Source organism: Lepus europaeus, chromosome 8 (assembly GCF_033115175.1).
Source record: "Lepus europaeus isolate LE1 chromosome 8, mLepTim1.pri, whole genome shotgun sequence".
NCBI lineage: Eukaryota > Metazoa > Chordata > Mammalia > Lagomorpha > Leporidae > Lepus > Lepus europaeus.
Window position 1 is genome coordinate 102842031 of NC_084834.1, and position 15915 is coordinate 102857945.

Genomic DNA, 15915 nt, shown 5'->3' on the forward strand with positions numbered 1-15915 from the left:
TGGTACTGGTACAGAAACAGATGGATAGACCAATGGAACAGAATAGAAACACCAGAAATCAATCCAAACATCTACAGCCAACTTATATCTGACCAAAGATCCAAATCTAATCCCTGGAATAAGGACAGTCTATTCAATAAATGGTGCTGGGAAAATTGGATTTCCACGTGCAGAAGCTTGAAGCAAGACCCATACCTATCACCTTACACAAAAATTCATTCAACATGGATTAAAGACTTAAATCTACGACCCGAAACCATCAAATTATTAGAGAGCATTGGAGAAACCCTGCAAGATATAGGCACAGGCAAAGACTTCCTGGAAAATACTCCAACAGCACAGGCAGTCAAAACCAAAATTAACATTTGGGACTGCATCAAATTGAGAAGTTTCTGTACTGCAAAAGAAACAGTCAGGAAAGTGAAGAGGCAACCAACAGAATGGGAAAAAATATTCGCAAACTATACTACAGATAAAGGATTGATAACCAGAATCTACAAAGAAATCAAGAAAATCCACAACAACAAAACAAACAACCCACTTAAGAGATGGGCCAAGGACCTCAATAGACATTTTTCGAAAGAGGAAATCCAAATGGCCAACAGACACATGAAAAAATGTTCAAGATCACTAGCAATCAGAGAAATGCAAATCAAAACCACAATGAGGTTCCATCTCACCCCGGTGAGAATGGCTCACATTCAGAAATCTACCAACAACAGATGCTGGAGAGGATGTGGGGAAAAAGGGACACTAACCCACTGTTGGTGGGAATGCAAACTGGTTAAGCCACTATGGAAGTCTGTCTGGAGATTCCTCAGAAACCTGAACATAACCCTACCATACAACCCAGCCATCCCACTCCTTGGAATTTACCCAAAGGAAATTAATTTGGCAAATAAAAAAGCCATCTGCACATTAATGTTTATTGCAGCTCAATTCACAATAGCGAAGACCTGGAACCAACCCAAATGCCCATCAACAGTAGACTGGATAAAGAAATTATGGGACATGTACTCCATAGAATACTATACAGCAGTAAGAAACAACGAAACCCAGTCATTTGCAACAAGATGGAGCAATCTGGAAAACATCATGCTGAGTGAATTAAGCCAGTCCCAAAGAGAAAAATATCATTTGTTTTCCCTGATCGGTGACAACTGAGCGCCAAAGGGGAAACCTGTTAAGTGAAATGGACACTATAAGCAACAATGAACTGATCAGCTCCTGTCCTGACTTTAGATGTACAATGTAATACTTTATCCTTTTTAGTATTTGTTGTTGTTGTTGTGGTTCTAGTACTATTGGTTGAACTCAGTAATTAACACACAATTATTCTTAGGTGTTTAAATTTTAACTGAAAAGTGATCCCTGTTAAATCTAAGAGTGGAAAAAGAGAGGGAGGAGATGAAGAGCTATGGGTTATTTAACTATGTGCTTATTTTCAAAGACTTGAATAATCACCTTGTAACAATGATCAGATTTGGTCTATGTTATGTCATGATTTTAAGGAATCTTAGTTCAACCAGATATTTTGGATTTTGATATTGGTCTATTATGCTATGTTATATGTGCGTACATATTGTATGTCCACATGGGGAAATTTTATTAAGAGTTTTATTTTAAATGGCTTTTAGATAAGATTGTCCATAAATTTAAGCTGCTAAAATCAATCAAAGATACATTTTAATTTGTATGACCTGAATCTGTGTATCATATGTTTTAAACTTGTTGGTAGAAAGAAACTAAAAACATTTTATATGGTGGTGCTTAAGTTTACTGGTTAAACAAACTACACCATGTTAGATATTTAAGACGTGTTTTCAAATACATGATTCTTAAAATTTATAGAAGGCATTGGACCTTCCGGTAAATGTTTTATTAAGTTCTTATCTAAGGGTTGAAACGGTTTGCTAAGTATTCATGTAATATTGCTATTGTCAGCAAGTGATCTAGGACTTGCTCCCTCATTTCTCTATTCTAAGCCCAACTTGTTCTTTCACTTCTCTATTCTCTTCAAGGTAGGGAACTAATTCTATTATGAAGGAATCTGTAGGATGCACAATTTAATCTTTAGACCTTATAAGAGATGGCTAACATTTTTCTGTAATAGCATAGCCAAAATAAGAACTTTAATAATCTCATAGCTAGATTCACATCGCCATCAGCGAAGTATACAGTAAGTAGAAAAAAAAAACCTCCCTTTCAGACCAAAGGGAAAGAAAGTTTTAAAGTGAGAATATAATTTTCCTCATGGGCATTGTCTACCTTAGAAAAACTACTACAGAACATGCCTGTGACTATAGACTTGTAGTTCAGGCCACCAAAGATTAGAGATGGGACATGGGCACTCCCTTGACTTGCATCCTCTGGTCTGCTTTAACACAAACCAGGAGGAAAAGAAAGCTAGGCATCAGAAGCAATGGGTGGCAGGCCTATTAATGGCTGATCTGTATGGTGATCTGCCCTCAAGGAGACCCAACAGGCCAGTCCACTGCAGTGGCTTTCAATGTGGTAAGCCTGGGCTTCAGCAGAAGTCAGCTTGTGAAGAGCCCTGGCAGCTCTGCCAAGAGTTGGATCACTGGAAATGGACCTGCCCTGGAGTCGAAGGATGCCCAGGTCAGAGCCACAGATCTTATTGGCTCCAAGCTGAAAAGCCCTTCACTCAGCCCAACTTCCAAAGTAACCACTGCAGTTGAGGGGACAGCCAAGTAGGGTCAGCAACATTGCAGGCAGAACTGTAAATTTCTTGTTAGAGATGCCCCCTGCCTTTACCTGGCCAGCTCTCCTCCCAGGCCAGCCAAGTAATGAAAGTCAACAGAGTGCCTTCCCCTAGGAGGTTCACACCTCCCTTAGGATATACCCCATGTGAAGAGATAGATAGGTCTGGGCCTCTTAACTTACAAGGCCTAAAGCCCAACAGATTATTATCAAGCCCCTTCTATCAGGTTCTATTTGCCTCTCAATCAGAAAAATTACTTGTAGCTTAGACAGCACCTTTCTTAGCTCCTCTAATAATGACTCTGTCCTTTGTTCTAGACCCTGTCTAGTCCACTTGGGCCTCATTCCTTTGTAATCATAACCTCTACTCTACCACCAATGGCTCTACTCCCAACCTGTGTGTACTGATGGTCCTCTTCCCCACTTAATGCTGTATAATTGTTCAGACCTGGTTAAGGCCACTCTTAGGATCATTGGTTACTATCCTCAACCTGTCTTTTATGACCTTGTCTAAATATGATCAGAGTCGGGGAACTTGGAAGGCTTCCATAGCCTTGGCAACTCATGACGAGAGCCTAGGATGGTTACTGGCGCCATAAACTAGAGTGTCAATTTGTTGGGTCAACAACAGGAGCCACTGTGCGCTTGCTCCTGATGTGGGATCTCTGTCCTTAATGTACTGTACATTTTGATTTAATGCTATAACTAGTACTCAAACAGTATGTTTCACTTTGTGTTTCTATGTGGGTGCAAACTGTTGAAGTATTTATACTAAATTGATCTTCTGTATATAAATAGAATTGAAAATGAATCTTGATGTGAATGGAAAGGGAGAGGGAGCGGGAGAGGGGAGGGTTGCGGGTGGGAGGGAAATTATGGGAAGGGGAAGCCATTGTAATCCATAAGCTGTATACTGGAAATTTATATTCATTAAATAAAAGTTAAAAATAAAAAAAAAAAGAACAAATGGGGCACCAACTCACGTGGGGAGGTCTTGTCAGTCACTTTAGGAACTTTGGCTTCCAATCTGAGTGCAATGGGAAGCTATTCCAGGGCTTGGAAGAGATTAGTGACATCTTTTGATACACTTTCAAAGGATCAACTGTTGTTATGTGGAAAGTAGACCTTAGGAAGAAAAAGCTAGATCTTAGAGGAGGCCACTGCAGTATTCCAGGAGAAATATGTCAGTAGTCAAGACCAGAGTAAGGGTGATGGAGGTGGCAAATGTGATTGGATTGTGTATATAGTTTAAAGGTTTATTTCCTGAAGGACTGAATGCAGGGTGCTTAGTGAAAAAAGAAGATTCAGAAGTGACTCCTGGCTTTCATTCTGAACAATTAGAAGGCTGGAGTCGCTGAGACTGGGAAGGCTTCTTAAATATAGCCTCCTGGGAGAAGGAAGTCCTGAAGCTCAGTTTTGCACTTGCTGAATTTGAGATAATTAGGATAGAGTCAACTGTTGATTTCCTCTTAGGAAATTCATCATTCTCAAAGAATGTAAACTGCATGAGGGTAGAGTTTTGTCTAATTTTTTTTTGACAGGCAGAGTGGATAGTGAGAGAGAGAGACAAGAGAGACAGAGAGAAAGGTCTTCCTTTTTCCGTTGGTTTACCCACAATGGCTGCTGCGGCGTGCTGATCTGTAGCCAGGAGCCAGGTGTTTCTCCTGGTCTCCCTTGCAGGTGCAGGGCCCAAGAACTTGGGCCATCCTCCACTGCCTTCCCGGGCCATAGCAGAGAGCTGGCCTGGAAGAGGAGCAACCGGGACAGAATCTGACGCCCCGACCGGGACTGGAACCCGGTGTGCCAGTGCCGCAGGCGGAGGATTAGCCTATTGAGCCGCGGCGCCGGCCTTGTCTAATTCTTAAAACTTATTTTATTTATTTGAATGGCAGAAAAGGAGAAGGAGAAACAGAGATAGAGAACTCTTCCATCCAGTGGTTCACTACCCAAATGGCCACGATGGTCAGAGCTGGGCCAGGCCAAAGCCAGCAGCCTGGAACTACATCTGGATCTCCCATGTGACTGGCAGGGGTCCAAGTACTTGGATGATCTTCCACTGTCTTCCCAGGCACATTAGCAGGGCGCTGGATTGGAAGCAGAGCAGCTGGGACTTGTACTGGGATATGGCATCTAAGGTAGCAGCTTATCCTACTGCACAAGACGGCCAGCCCAGAGTTTTGTCTATTTTATGCAAGACTATATTCCCAGAGCCTTGGACAGTCTTTAGCACATGTAGATGCATAGTTAAAAAATAATTGAACAAGTATTTATTGAGCATTCACAATGTGTCTCACTCTTGTTCTCCATCAGGGGAACAGAAAAGCTGAAATCCCTGCTCTCATGCACCTTATATAATGTAGTAGAAGGAAGTAGACAAATGAAGTAAAATAAAATCTGTCATCTGCTGGTGTATACACTTGGCAGACATTGGTTGAATGTTGACTCACATGGCACTCAATGTGTATTATTATAATCTTACAAAGGAGGAGAATGAGATTCCAGAGTTGGCAATTCATGCTAGCCTCTCTACCCAAATCTCCTTCTACCACACATTATGTTTCTCATGGAAATGGACACAAATTCCTTGGGTTTCTCTTCACGCACGCATTTAAAGGAAAGTCTACTCACAACAGGACAATTTCACAAATGAAGTTCTAGGCAGGCTGCCTAGACCTGGGCAACCCCAGACTGGTTCACTCTCTTTGATTGATCCAAACCATGCAGCTGAATTCATCCTGACATCTCAGGGCATTTTTTTATTCTTCATCCCCTTTCACACTCCTGAGACTACCTTAATGACCTGCCATAAGGATCACCAATTTTTCATCTGAAAGACTCAATCTGTAACCTTTCACAAAATTAAAAAGGTCACTACAGTAGGCTTTCATTTCATATAAATTTGAGAAGAGAGCCATTATCTTCCCTAAAAGTAAAACTTGATGAAATTTTTGAGAAAGTGAGAGAGTGAGAGAGAGAGAGAGAGAGACAGACAGACAGAGATTCCATCACATGCTATCCAGTGGTTCACTTGCTAATTGCCCACGATGACCAGGAATAGGCCAAGCTAAAGCCAGGAACTGAGAACTCAATGCCAGTTTCACATACAGGGGTAGCAGGAACCACATCATTTGAGCCATCATCATTGCCTTCCCAAGTCAGCACTAGTAGGAAGCTGGGGTCAGGAACTACAGCCAGGAAAGTCCAGATCTTTGACAGTGTCTTATGGCCAAATGCCCACCCTTCAAAAACAATTTCAATTATCACTTCCTCTCATTCAGCCATCTAATATTTTCATTGTCTCCTCCAACACTATACCCCCAGCCTCTCCTATGCGGTCTACACACAGCCACTGGCCCTTCCTACTGTCCATTGCTTACTCAGTCTCCCTATATAATTTGATCTCACACTTCCTCCCTCACCAACATTTCTTAGGATGTCAATGAAGAGTGATCATTTACTTTTAAAAACTGATCATCCTTTCTCTTGCTCAGACTTGTCTGAAAAGCAATCTGAAAGAGAATGTCACCTTCCTATTGAATGTCATCTCCATTAACATTGTGATTTTTAAGACAACACAACCAAGGCTCCCTGTGAGTTGAATGAGTGACAGTGTATGCCTTGATATCGCTTCTCATGCAGGACAGTCCGTGAGCCAGCAGAATACATGATCCACCAATAACCTGCTTCTTTTCTAGCCCAAGAAAGAGTTGTTCAATCCACCATATCTCTTTAGGTCCCTCTGATGAACAAGACACAGCAAGGCTCCCTTGTGTCATAATCCTGAGATACACTGAAATCCTCTCCTAATAGGACACACTACATGAACTCAGTAGAATGCCTGGGCCCTTAAACGTTTCTCTAAATATATGTAGACAGTGCAAGTAGCCTCTACATAGCCAATAAAAACAGTATCCTTTTATCCTTGCAATAATTGTTACTGTCCTTTCTATAGAGTACAAATTATAATATGAAGCAAGAGTGCAGAGTTAGCAATCAAACGTTCACCACTCGTAAAGTGATGTCCACCTGCCGTTTTTCAGAGGGATCATGCTATTGTCTGAGTGTTTGCAGCCCCCAAAATTCATATGCTGACGTCCTAACCCCCAAGGTGTTGATATGAGGAGGTGGAGCCTTCAGGAGGTGATGAAATCAGGAGAATGGAGCCTGCATGGATGGGATCAGTACCCTCACAAAAGAGGCCCCAGGGAGCCACCTTGCCCCTTCTGCCATGTGAGGACATCATGAGAGGGTGCCTTCTAGGAAGCAGAAAGTAAGCCCTCAGCAGACATAGAATCTTCTGGAACCTTGCCCCTGGATGCCCGCGCTTCTGGAACTGTGAGAAACAAGTCTGTGTTGTTTAGAAGCCACTCAGTTTATGGGGCTGGGCTGTTATGGCAGCCAGAGCAGAAGAAGACAGATCATAAAACTTCCCCAATAAAACTGAAATCATTTTTTATAAAAGGGCAGGCAACACCGGTAAGTATCTATTATGGATCCAACAGTGAGTGCTTCATAAACTGTCAGTAATGAGGTTATGCTTCTGGATTACACAAAGCTGAAAGAACATCATAATGTTTTCTAACCAGTAGGCAGTCTGAATGGTAGCAAAAAGTTTACAACCATGGCCATTAAAACAAAAAAACACAAAGCCCTCTCAGCTAATCTCTTTCATGTTCAACACCTGTATTGAAGTCCCCATGTCCTTATTTTCTTGCTCAAGAGGAAAGAAAATCAGCTGTCAGAATTTGGAATGTCAGTGAGAGATACTATCGTCAAAGTTACACGCGCATTCTACCACTCACCTTATTCTATATTAAATAGACATGGTTCCTAAATATCACACTGGTAATTTCCCACAACTTTTTTTAAACCCATTTAACACTTTGGTGGTACAGATTTTGCCTTAGGTATAAAAGGTGCAAACTTCCATCACAGTCCAATTGTTCAAAGGATTTTTTTTTACATCTGCATTAAAATTCTGTCGAGTATGTTGCTTCAAACTCTATATAGACACAGCTTTAAAGTGACCTAACAAATGTATCAAGAAAAATTATATAAACCTTACATAATTAATATTTGCATGATGTCTTAAGAGCCTGGCACAAAAGACAGCACTGAAGTCCAACCCTTCTCTGTAACTTTCTTTTTTAATCAGCTGCCAGATAGACCCCAGGTTTCCAGTCCTAGCTTCTGGGTAGGAACATTTCTACCATGATATAGATAATTATACATATAATATATTAGAAAAGGAATGGTAGAAAGGGTTTGGCAATGTAGCTAGGGATTCCACAGAAATCCCACCAATTATTCAGAAACCTGGGACAATGTACAATTAATGGGTTTGCAATCAGATTCAAAATATTTCACTGAAGTGAGAGCTGCCTCTGAATCTTAATCCATGTAGTTGCTAACAGAGAAAACAGCTCTTAAATCTCTGTGTCTTCTCATGAACAGATTATTTTTAACAAAATGGTGTAGGACAAACAAAAGCCCCATGAGGTAGAGTTCAAAATAAAGCTATTCTTATGTCAAAGTTATTGCCTAGACGGAACGTAAATGAAAGGCCCAGGGTAGAACTGTCAGATAAAATATGAAAGTACTTCAAAAAGTTCATGGAATATGGAATTAAAAGGTAAGTTTATTTTGGTGCAAAAAAGCTAATGAAATCCATGCACATTTTTTTCAATACACATATTTCCATGAACTTTTTGAAGACAACCAGTTGAATCTGAATTTCAGATAATCTACAAATAAATCAGTCCAAGCATGTCCTAAATATTGCATAGAACATATTTAGAATTCATTGTTTATTTGAAATTCAAATTGACTGAACAACTTCTATCTGTATTTCCTAAATCTGGCAATGGTAGCCAAAGGAAAATAAAGACAGTGTATTTTCAATTGACATTATCCCATCCTGCACTGATGAGATAGACAGATGGGAAGAATTCTCTAATTTTCTGTTTATTCTAATGATTTCTAGGAGTTATAAAGGGACAACAATCTTGAGGTTTACAAACAATGTTAAAATAGATGAATTGAAACAGGCTATGCTGGTATACAAGGTTATGATCAGCACTGAAATGTCCACACATCAGAAAATCTGATACTACATCAGTCCCTGGCATTTAAATGATTTAAGCTGCAACTAAAAAAAATTCAAGCACTATATACACAAATCAGTCTTATTTTACAGTCATCTTTCATTTAGGTGTGAGACAGCCAATCCCTTTGGAAAACATGTTCAAAATGTCACTCTGTGCTATTTCCACAGGGTGCTGTACCCTCCAAAGGAAAATTCTCGCTTAAAGAAAGTCAGCTCAAGCAGTATAAATACTTGGTCACTATTTTCCTCATAAAAACAAGAACACAATTAGACCAGGTCCAAATGCTAAAGTGAAATTGCAGGTCTGGCAATTATTGATGACTCTGGGTTCTGGAGAGAGCCACTCTGCAGGAGTCAGATGAAATGGCCTGTCTTTTCCCAAGCTGTGTGATCTGAGACCCAAAATGTTGTGGGTTTGGGGATTTGACCTTTAAGGTTTAGCTGACTAGGGCTTCTGAAATATGCCAGTCTCTAAACGGCTCTGTAGAAGAAATGAAATCCTCCGTGACGCCTACCCTCTACCTGTTCCTGAGCACCGTTTTATTTTTTTTATTACTACTGTGCTAAATTGGAGACAGAACATTATCAACCTCTTCAAATTAGGCATTTAGTAGGCTCAGCGGAATGCTTTCTTAATTTCCATACCGCGTTTGCTAGCACAGCTTCGACTGCAAGGCAATATTAGTTGACACCTTTGATTTACATCATCCAAATGCAAACATGTGAGGGGTCTTCAAAAAATTCATGGAACATATGTATTATGAAAAAAATGCATGGACTCCACATTTTTTCACCAAAATAAACGTAGCTTTTACTTTCATTTTCCATGAATTTTTAAAGTACCCTTGCATAAGCTCTGCTGTTAGAGAGCACAACATAGGTGCAGAACATGGTAAACTTCATTAATAAGAATAGTAGAAACCACAATTGCTATCACATTTAAACATTAACCATATTAAGCATTTACCCTGTCCCTGGAACTATAGCTATGTTCAGTCACTTAATACTTGCAATAATCTTGTGAAGTTTTATTCCTCCAATTTTGTAGATAAGGAGACTCCAAGTAGTTAAAGTACTTGGCCTAAATTTCACAATTAATGACTAGGAAAGCTTAGACTTTTACCAAGGCAAATCTATCTGCAGAATCTACATGCTTACTACTTCAAAACACCGTCTTTGTGAATGTGTCAGATAACAAGGAAGGTATTACACCTCTGAGTTCAGGTTTCCTGCATGTCTTTGACTGCAGCACAGATTTTAGGAGAACAGGAGTTAATCCAGCTAAAAGGAATGCAAGCAACTGTTCCTTGCCACCCTCAACAAACCACAGGTGACCTTGCTATTGGTATAAACATGATATATTTTTGGTTTGCTTTGATATGCTTGTGGTAAGGTTACTGAACCAAAACAGTAGTAGGCACAGAGCCATGGCTCATTCAAGGATATGAACATTCGAGATGATAGTTACTTGGAGAAGCGTGTGACAGATGCAAACACAGATAGGATCCCTTGGCAGAATGGGGATCTAGCTTTGCTGGTCTTACTCTCCAAGGGGCTCGATAAGTCTGTACAGAGGACCTGGTAATGGCTTCGAATGCACTGTCCCTGAGGGGAGAGCAGAACACAGGGCAGATCCAGGGCGGGAAGAGTAGGATTGTCGGGGTGCCTCTCTTACCTACTACTACAAGTGTTTCTCTTTTATTATTATATTTTATTATATTATTTTATGCATCTCTGAGAGGAACAACTCTCAGCTGTCCCAGGGAGGGAGGTTTTTTTCTTAAGATTTATTTTATTTATTTGAAAGAGTTACAGAGAGAGGTAGAGCCGAGAGAGAGAAGTCTTCCATCTGCTGGTTCACTCCCTAAATGACCACAATGGCCAGACTGAGCTACCCAAAGCCAGCAGCCAGGAGCCAGGAGCATCTTCCAGGTCTCCCATGTGGGTGCAGGGGCTCAAGGACTTGGGCCATCTTCCACTACTTTCCCAGGCCATAGCAGAGAACTGGATCAGAAGTGGAGCAGCCAGGACTTGACCAGTGCCCATATGGGATGCCGGCACGGCAGGCTGGGACTTTAACCCACTGCGCTGGCCCCATAGGGAAGGAGTTATTAAATAAACTGGACCATGGAATGCTAGAGGGCGTGGGAATGAAGAAGGAAGTGAACTCAGAGGGCAGCAGGAGAGGGGTGAGGATGGAAGCCACCCAGTGGCTGCAACCTCCCTCCTTTCTTGCTTCTGGTGCCACAGCTTGGAGGTGCAGGTTTGTGCTTTAACTTGGAGATGGTTGTCCTGGATGCCTTCCTTGTACTTGGTGTAAAAGGCATTGGAGAACGATATGTGAAATAGCTGGGCTGGTTTTCTGCCACAGTGAACCTCTGGAGAACTGAAGACCATCCAAAGTTTCTCTCTTCTTGCTTTTTTAAAATACAAGTGAATAAATGTAGGGACCTTGCGAAATCATTGATAAGGCACACATCTTTGCAAGTGCATATTACAGAGAGGAGAGTAGATGCTATGGATTCTGTATATTGTGTGGATGGGGGAAGCTAAAATATTGGGCCCTGCCAACCCTGTTTTTGGCTCAAAAAAGTATCATCTTAAAGGTTTCACAAAAAATAAAAAATTAAAAAGAGAAGAAAAAAAAAAAGAAAAGAAAAACTGAAGCCTCTACAGCTGCAGGGGAAATAAAAAGAGAGAAGAAACCAGCAAAGAAGCAAGAAGAGCTGTAGGACCACCCAAGCCATGTTCACTTTATAAGCCCTCACCTCTTTCTCCTTTACCCCCCCCCACACACACTTTTTCTAGAATGATGATATTTGAGATTCCGAAAACCTCTTCCTTTGAGTGCCAAGAATCTCGGGAAGCATCTGTGCCGATTTTTCTATCTTTTTTTGACAATTGAGTGCAAGCAGCTCCAGCAACAATGCTTATGGAGATTGATTCTAAGACACAGACTTCTGAGGGAAGGGTGAAGCGCCCATGTGCTGCAGGAGTGTGGGATCTTCTAGGTGGAAATATAACCAGAGGGAAAGGCAGAGGGTTTTGCTGGGACTCGGCGGTCCAGAGCTGGGAAGCTGTGATCCTCTTGGCTCAGATTCCCCCATACATGAGGTGGAGTAGGGATGGAGTAGCCTTTTCACTCTGGTGGTGAGAAGAAACATTTCCTCTCCCAGAACAGTGGGGCTAGACTGTAAGATTGCTGTGTGTGTGTGTGCGCGTGCACATATATGTCTATATATACACACATGCACACACACATAGCACACAATTCATAGAAAATTAGAATTTAAAGACGTTTATTTGGATGCAAACATTTTGTAAAACCATGCATAGTTTTCTTTATAGTATGCATCTCCATAAACTTTTTGACCAGCCCCTTGGATGGATGCATAGGTAGATATCTTCAGCTTCTTCCGGAGCCAAAAAGAAAATTCTCTGCCTTACAGGGCTTACTAATGGCGATTCCTGGTTTTGCCAACAACCAGAGCTGTTCAAACCATTAAATAAATAAATACAGACAAGCCTCTAAACGTGAAAAGACTTCTAGCAGGGAGAAAGTAAAGGCATATTCCATGGCCTTTTCTAAGCACCTCTTGCTTCGAGGATGGCGGGAGCCACCAGGCGCCAGGAACCTGGGACATCTACTGCCCCTGCCGCATCCAAGCTCTCAGCCCGGCTCCGCAGTCCACGCCGCCAGGGAGCGTTCAAGGGCTAGCTGCGGACGCGCCTCCACGCACCGTGTGGACCCCGCAGGGAAAAGGGGCTTTCTCAAATGTTCATCAAGTACAGGAAATAGCACGGACAACTCCAAGTTAGGAAACTTTAGGAAACCCTTAGCTTCTTTCCAAGGGATCGTCGTGATTCCTGCCCACAATTACAGGAACCCAAGAAACTCAAAGGGGATTAAATAAACAACAAAAAACACCCGGAGGAGAGCGCGGCCCAAGATCATCCTTAACGGCAAAGCCCAGCGGCAGCGCACCCGGGATACTTCTCACCACAGGTCCCCTTTCGGGTGCGTTTTCTGAAAAACCTGGGTACCCAAGCCCAGACTAAAAGCTCCGTCCTGAACCTCTCCCCAGCCGCCTCCCCACCCCCCCTCCACCTGCCAGGCTGCGCGCTCCGTTTCCAGCTCTTCTTTGCGGAGCACCCTGGGCCACAGGTTCCCTAAGGAGACCCCCATGGTGCACACGGGAGAGGCATCAGGAGGCGGGATGTGGATGTGGGAGTGTGTGTGTGGGAGGAGGGGGAGGGGGCGGAATAGATGGGATGCTAGTTTTAGCCAAATTACTAGTTTCTTCCACTGGGGGCCAGGGCGTAAGGCAGACCGGCAAAATCGCCTCGGTGATCCCGAGCTCTACCCTGGCCAGCACCGCTGCCCAGAGGGCTGTTTGTGCTGCATCATCCCCACTCGAAACTAGAAAGGGACGCTGGAGACCAGAGAGGCCAAGCTTGGGGAACGCAGTCCAGCCCCAGCGGACGCGCAGCCCTGGCTGACGCCTTCCCAGAGGACGAGCCCCCATCCACTCCTCCGGCTCTCTCATCCCTCCCAGGGCCGGCCCGCGGCAGGAAGTTCGGTTTTCCGTACTCTGGCAGGTTCCTGAGCACCTGAGAAGCCTGGAGCAGCCGTGGCGCCTACCCCGGGCTCGATCGCGCAGCTCAGCCAGCCACCTGTTCCACAACGCCGGAGTTTGAGCGGACGCGGGCTGCAGCGGAAGGGACCTTGTCATCTCCTCCCTCCAGCGCTGCTCAGGGCCGCCAAAGATCACCTCGCCGGAAATCTAGGTACGCGCGCACCCTGGGCGACTGGCACCACTCGGGGCACCCGCGCGCTCCGGCCCCCAGAGCCGGCCACTGGGACCCACACCGCCCCAGATCTCTCCGAGAGGGCGGCCGCCAAGTACCTGCGGTGAAGATGCAAAGAGCGAAGAGAGTCTTGCAGACCATGGTATCCGGGGGTTTGGTGCCCTGCCCAGCGCGGGCGATGGGGGACTTTGCTGGGACTGACGGAGCGCTCTGGGCGCGGGCGGCTCTTTCTCTACCCCGCGGGCTGCGGTGCGAACCGGGAGGCGCGGGTTGCTGGGCGCGCTCGGCCCCGGTGGCTCGGCTAGGCGACTCGAAGGCAGCGCGGCACCGTCAGCTGCGTGTCCTCCGGCGCCCGGCGCGCTTCTGCTCCATCCCAGTCACCACAGTCCCAAGCCGCCTCCGCCGCCAAACCCCTCCCACCCGGACCCAGCGGCGACGCCGGGACCACCCCCTGGCCGGCTCCCAGCGCTCGGGTCCCGGGAGCCCGGGTCCAGGGCGGCCTCTGCTGGACAGTCAGGACGCGTGCTCGGAGCTATGATCGGATTCAGCACTTGTTAGGAGCTCCTCGCGTTACCCTGGGACCCAAGGGGACAAGAGTGGGAGCAGCCCTGCCCTCAGGAATCCATCCCGGCTTTTCTTACAGGAGCTTGCAGCCTTTAAGGAGGTGGCCATGTACCGGTTCAGGCCTCACCTCTCAGAGCCAGCACACTTCTTTCCAAGTCTGAAGACGTTTTAGTTCATTTGTCCAAACATTCCTGAGTGCATATGAAACCCTCCCCCACAGTTAACCCCACTGCACTTCCCAGGGCCTGAGCCAGCATGTCTGCTGCCCTATTCAGCTTCTTACTAAACCAACAGCGAGTACTAATGACAGGTAACACTGATCATGGGATAACCAAGCCAGGTACTGTACTAGGTGTTGCATCATATGTTCTAACTACCTTACGGCGTAAGAGTAATTATTATTTCATCGTACAGATGAGAAAACAAAGGGACAAAGAAAAGTGATGTGCTCAAGATCCCATAGCCTGTGATATTATAGTTTGTTCCGCTTGTCAAAACAAAGGCTGACGTCCAATACCCGATTGCTGTGTGTAGTCCTAACTGCACTGTCGTAGTCTCATTCTCAAGGCGGGAAATGGGAGCAGGGAGAGGATAAAATGCTTGCCCAAGGCCACACAACTGGGGAAGTGTGACTGCCAACCTGCCCAGGCACCCGGGTGCATTCTCCCTGCTCTCCTCCCTCTAAGGCTGCTCCAAAGCCAGCCAATCGGAACTGACCTTGCCCTTAACTCTTCCCCATTCACGCCACCCCTTAGACACGCTTGGTGCTCACCCCTCAGTCACAGCAGCTGCCAGGTTCTCTCCCAGCTTCTGCTGTTCTTAGCCCGATGGTCCTCTCCTCTCTAGAGTGGCCACTGCAGGAGTCCCTATAGGACTGTTTTGCATGATACCCTCAGGAGCTATGAAGAGCAGCTTTCCTTTTTCTGTGTACCACTCCGTGGAGCCCCATCACGTTCTCCATGGCAAGGTCAAGTCCTCTCCCTGACCTCGCCATTGCCACCTGTAGGACTTGCTCACACTTCTGCAACCAGACTCAACAGGGCTCCTAATTTTTATTTTTAGTAAATTTATTGATTCCTGTTGGAATGAGAAATGGAAGACACTACAAGCAAGTGCCCTTCCTCCTTCCCACCTCCTGAGCCACAGAACTTGCAGATTCAGTTTGTTAAAAATGGTCTCTGAATGTATTTGACATTTGACCCTGAGAATGTTCTGGTTTCTAGTGCAATCTACAGGATTAGGAAGAATTTCTGCATCTGGGTTTTTATTGTCCTGAAGGCAGGGAATGCACACAGATGGAGTTCTGCAGGGATAGTCTACAAGGCACCCATGCCTTTAAATAATGCGATTTAAGTTAAATGGCTATGGCAGAAATAAAAGTTTTGAAGACGACTTCACAGAAAAATTCATGCAATTGAAATTCAACAAAACTTTACTGCAGCATCTCTGGAGGGCAAACCATGTGTGACTCAAACTTTGACATCTAGGATAATGGTTTGGTAACTCGAAGGATTATGATCCCTGCATACTAATGAGTTAAAATTCCCAAGACGTGTGATTATACATACAACTGAGTTGAAATAATTTATTTAATTAAAATTGCTCTGTAAAACTTTTTAGTGTATTGATTTAGTCAAAACGTATTTAATTGCTTAGTGTATGCCAGGTCTTTTGTGAGGTTGTGGCATTTAATGGTTGCCACAGTCAGGGTGGGC

The 15915-nt window shown here is 44.3% G+C and overlaps 1 protein-coding gene across 1 annotated transcript in view; it reads right to left on the bottom strand.

Moving 5' to 3' along the window:
• Window positions 1-13980, bottom strand: part of PARM1 (prostate androgen-regulated mucin-like protein 1) — a 120473-nt gene extending 106493 nt beyond the window's left edge. The window contains exon 1 of the mRNA XM_062198674.1: window positions 13735-13980. Coding sequence (XP_062054658.1) covers window positions 13735-13777 — 43 coding nt within the window. The 5' untranslated portion in view covers window positions 13778-13980. The remainder of the gene's footprint in view (window positions 1-13734) is intronic.
• Between the last annotated feature and the right edge of the window lie 1935 nt (window positions 13981-15915).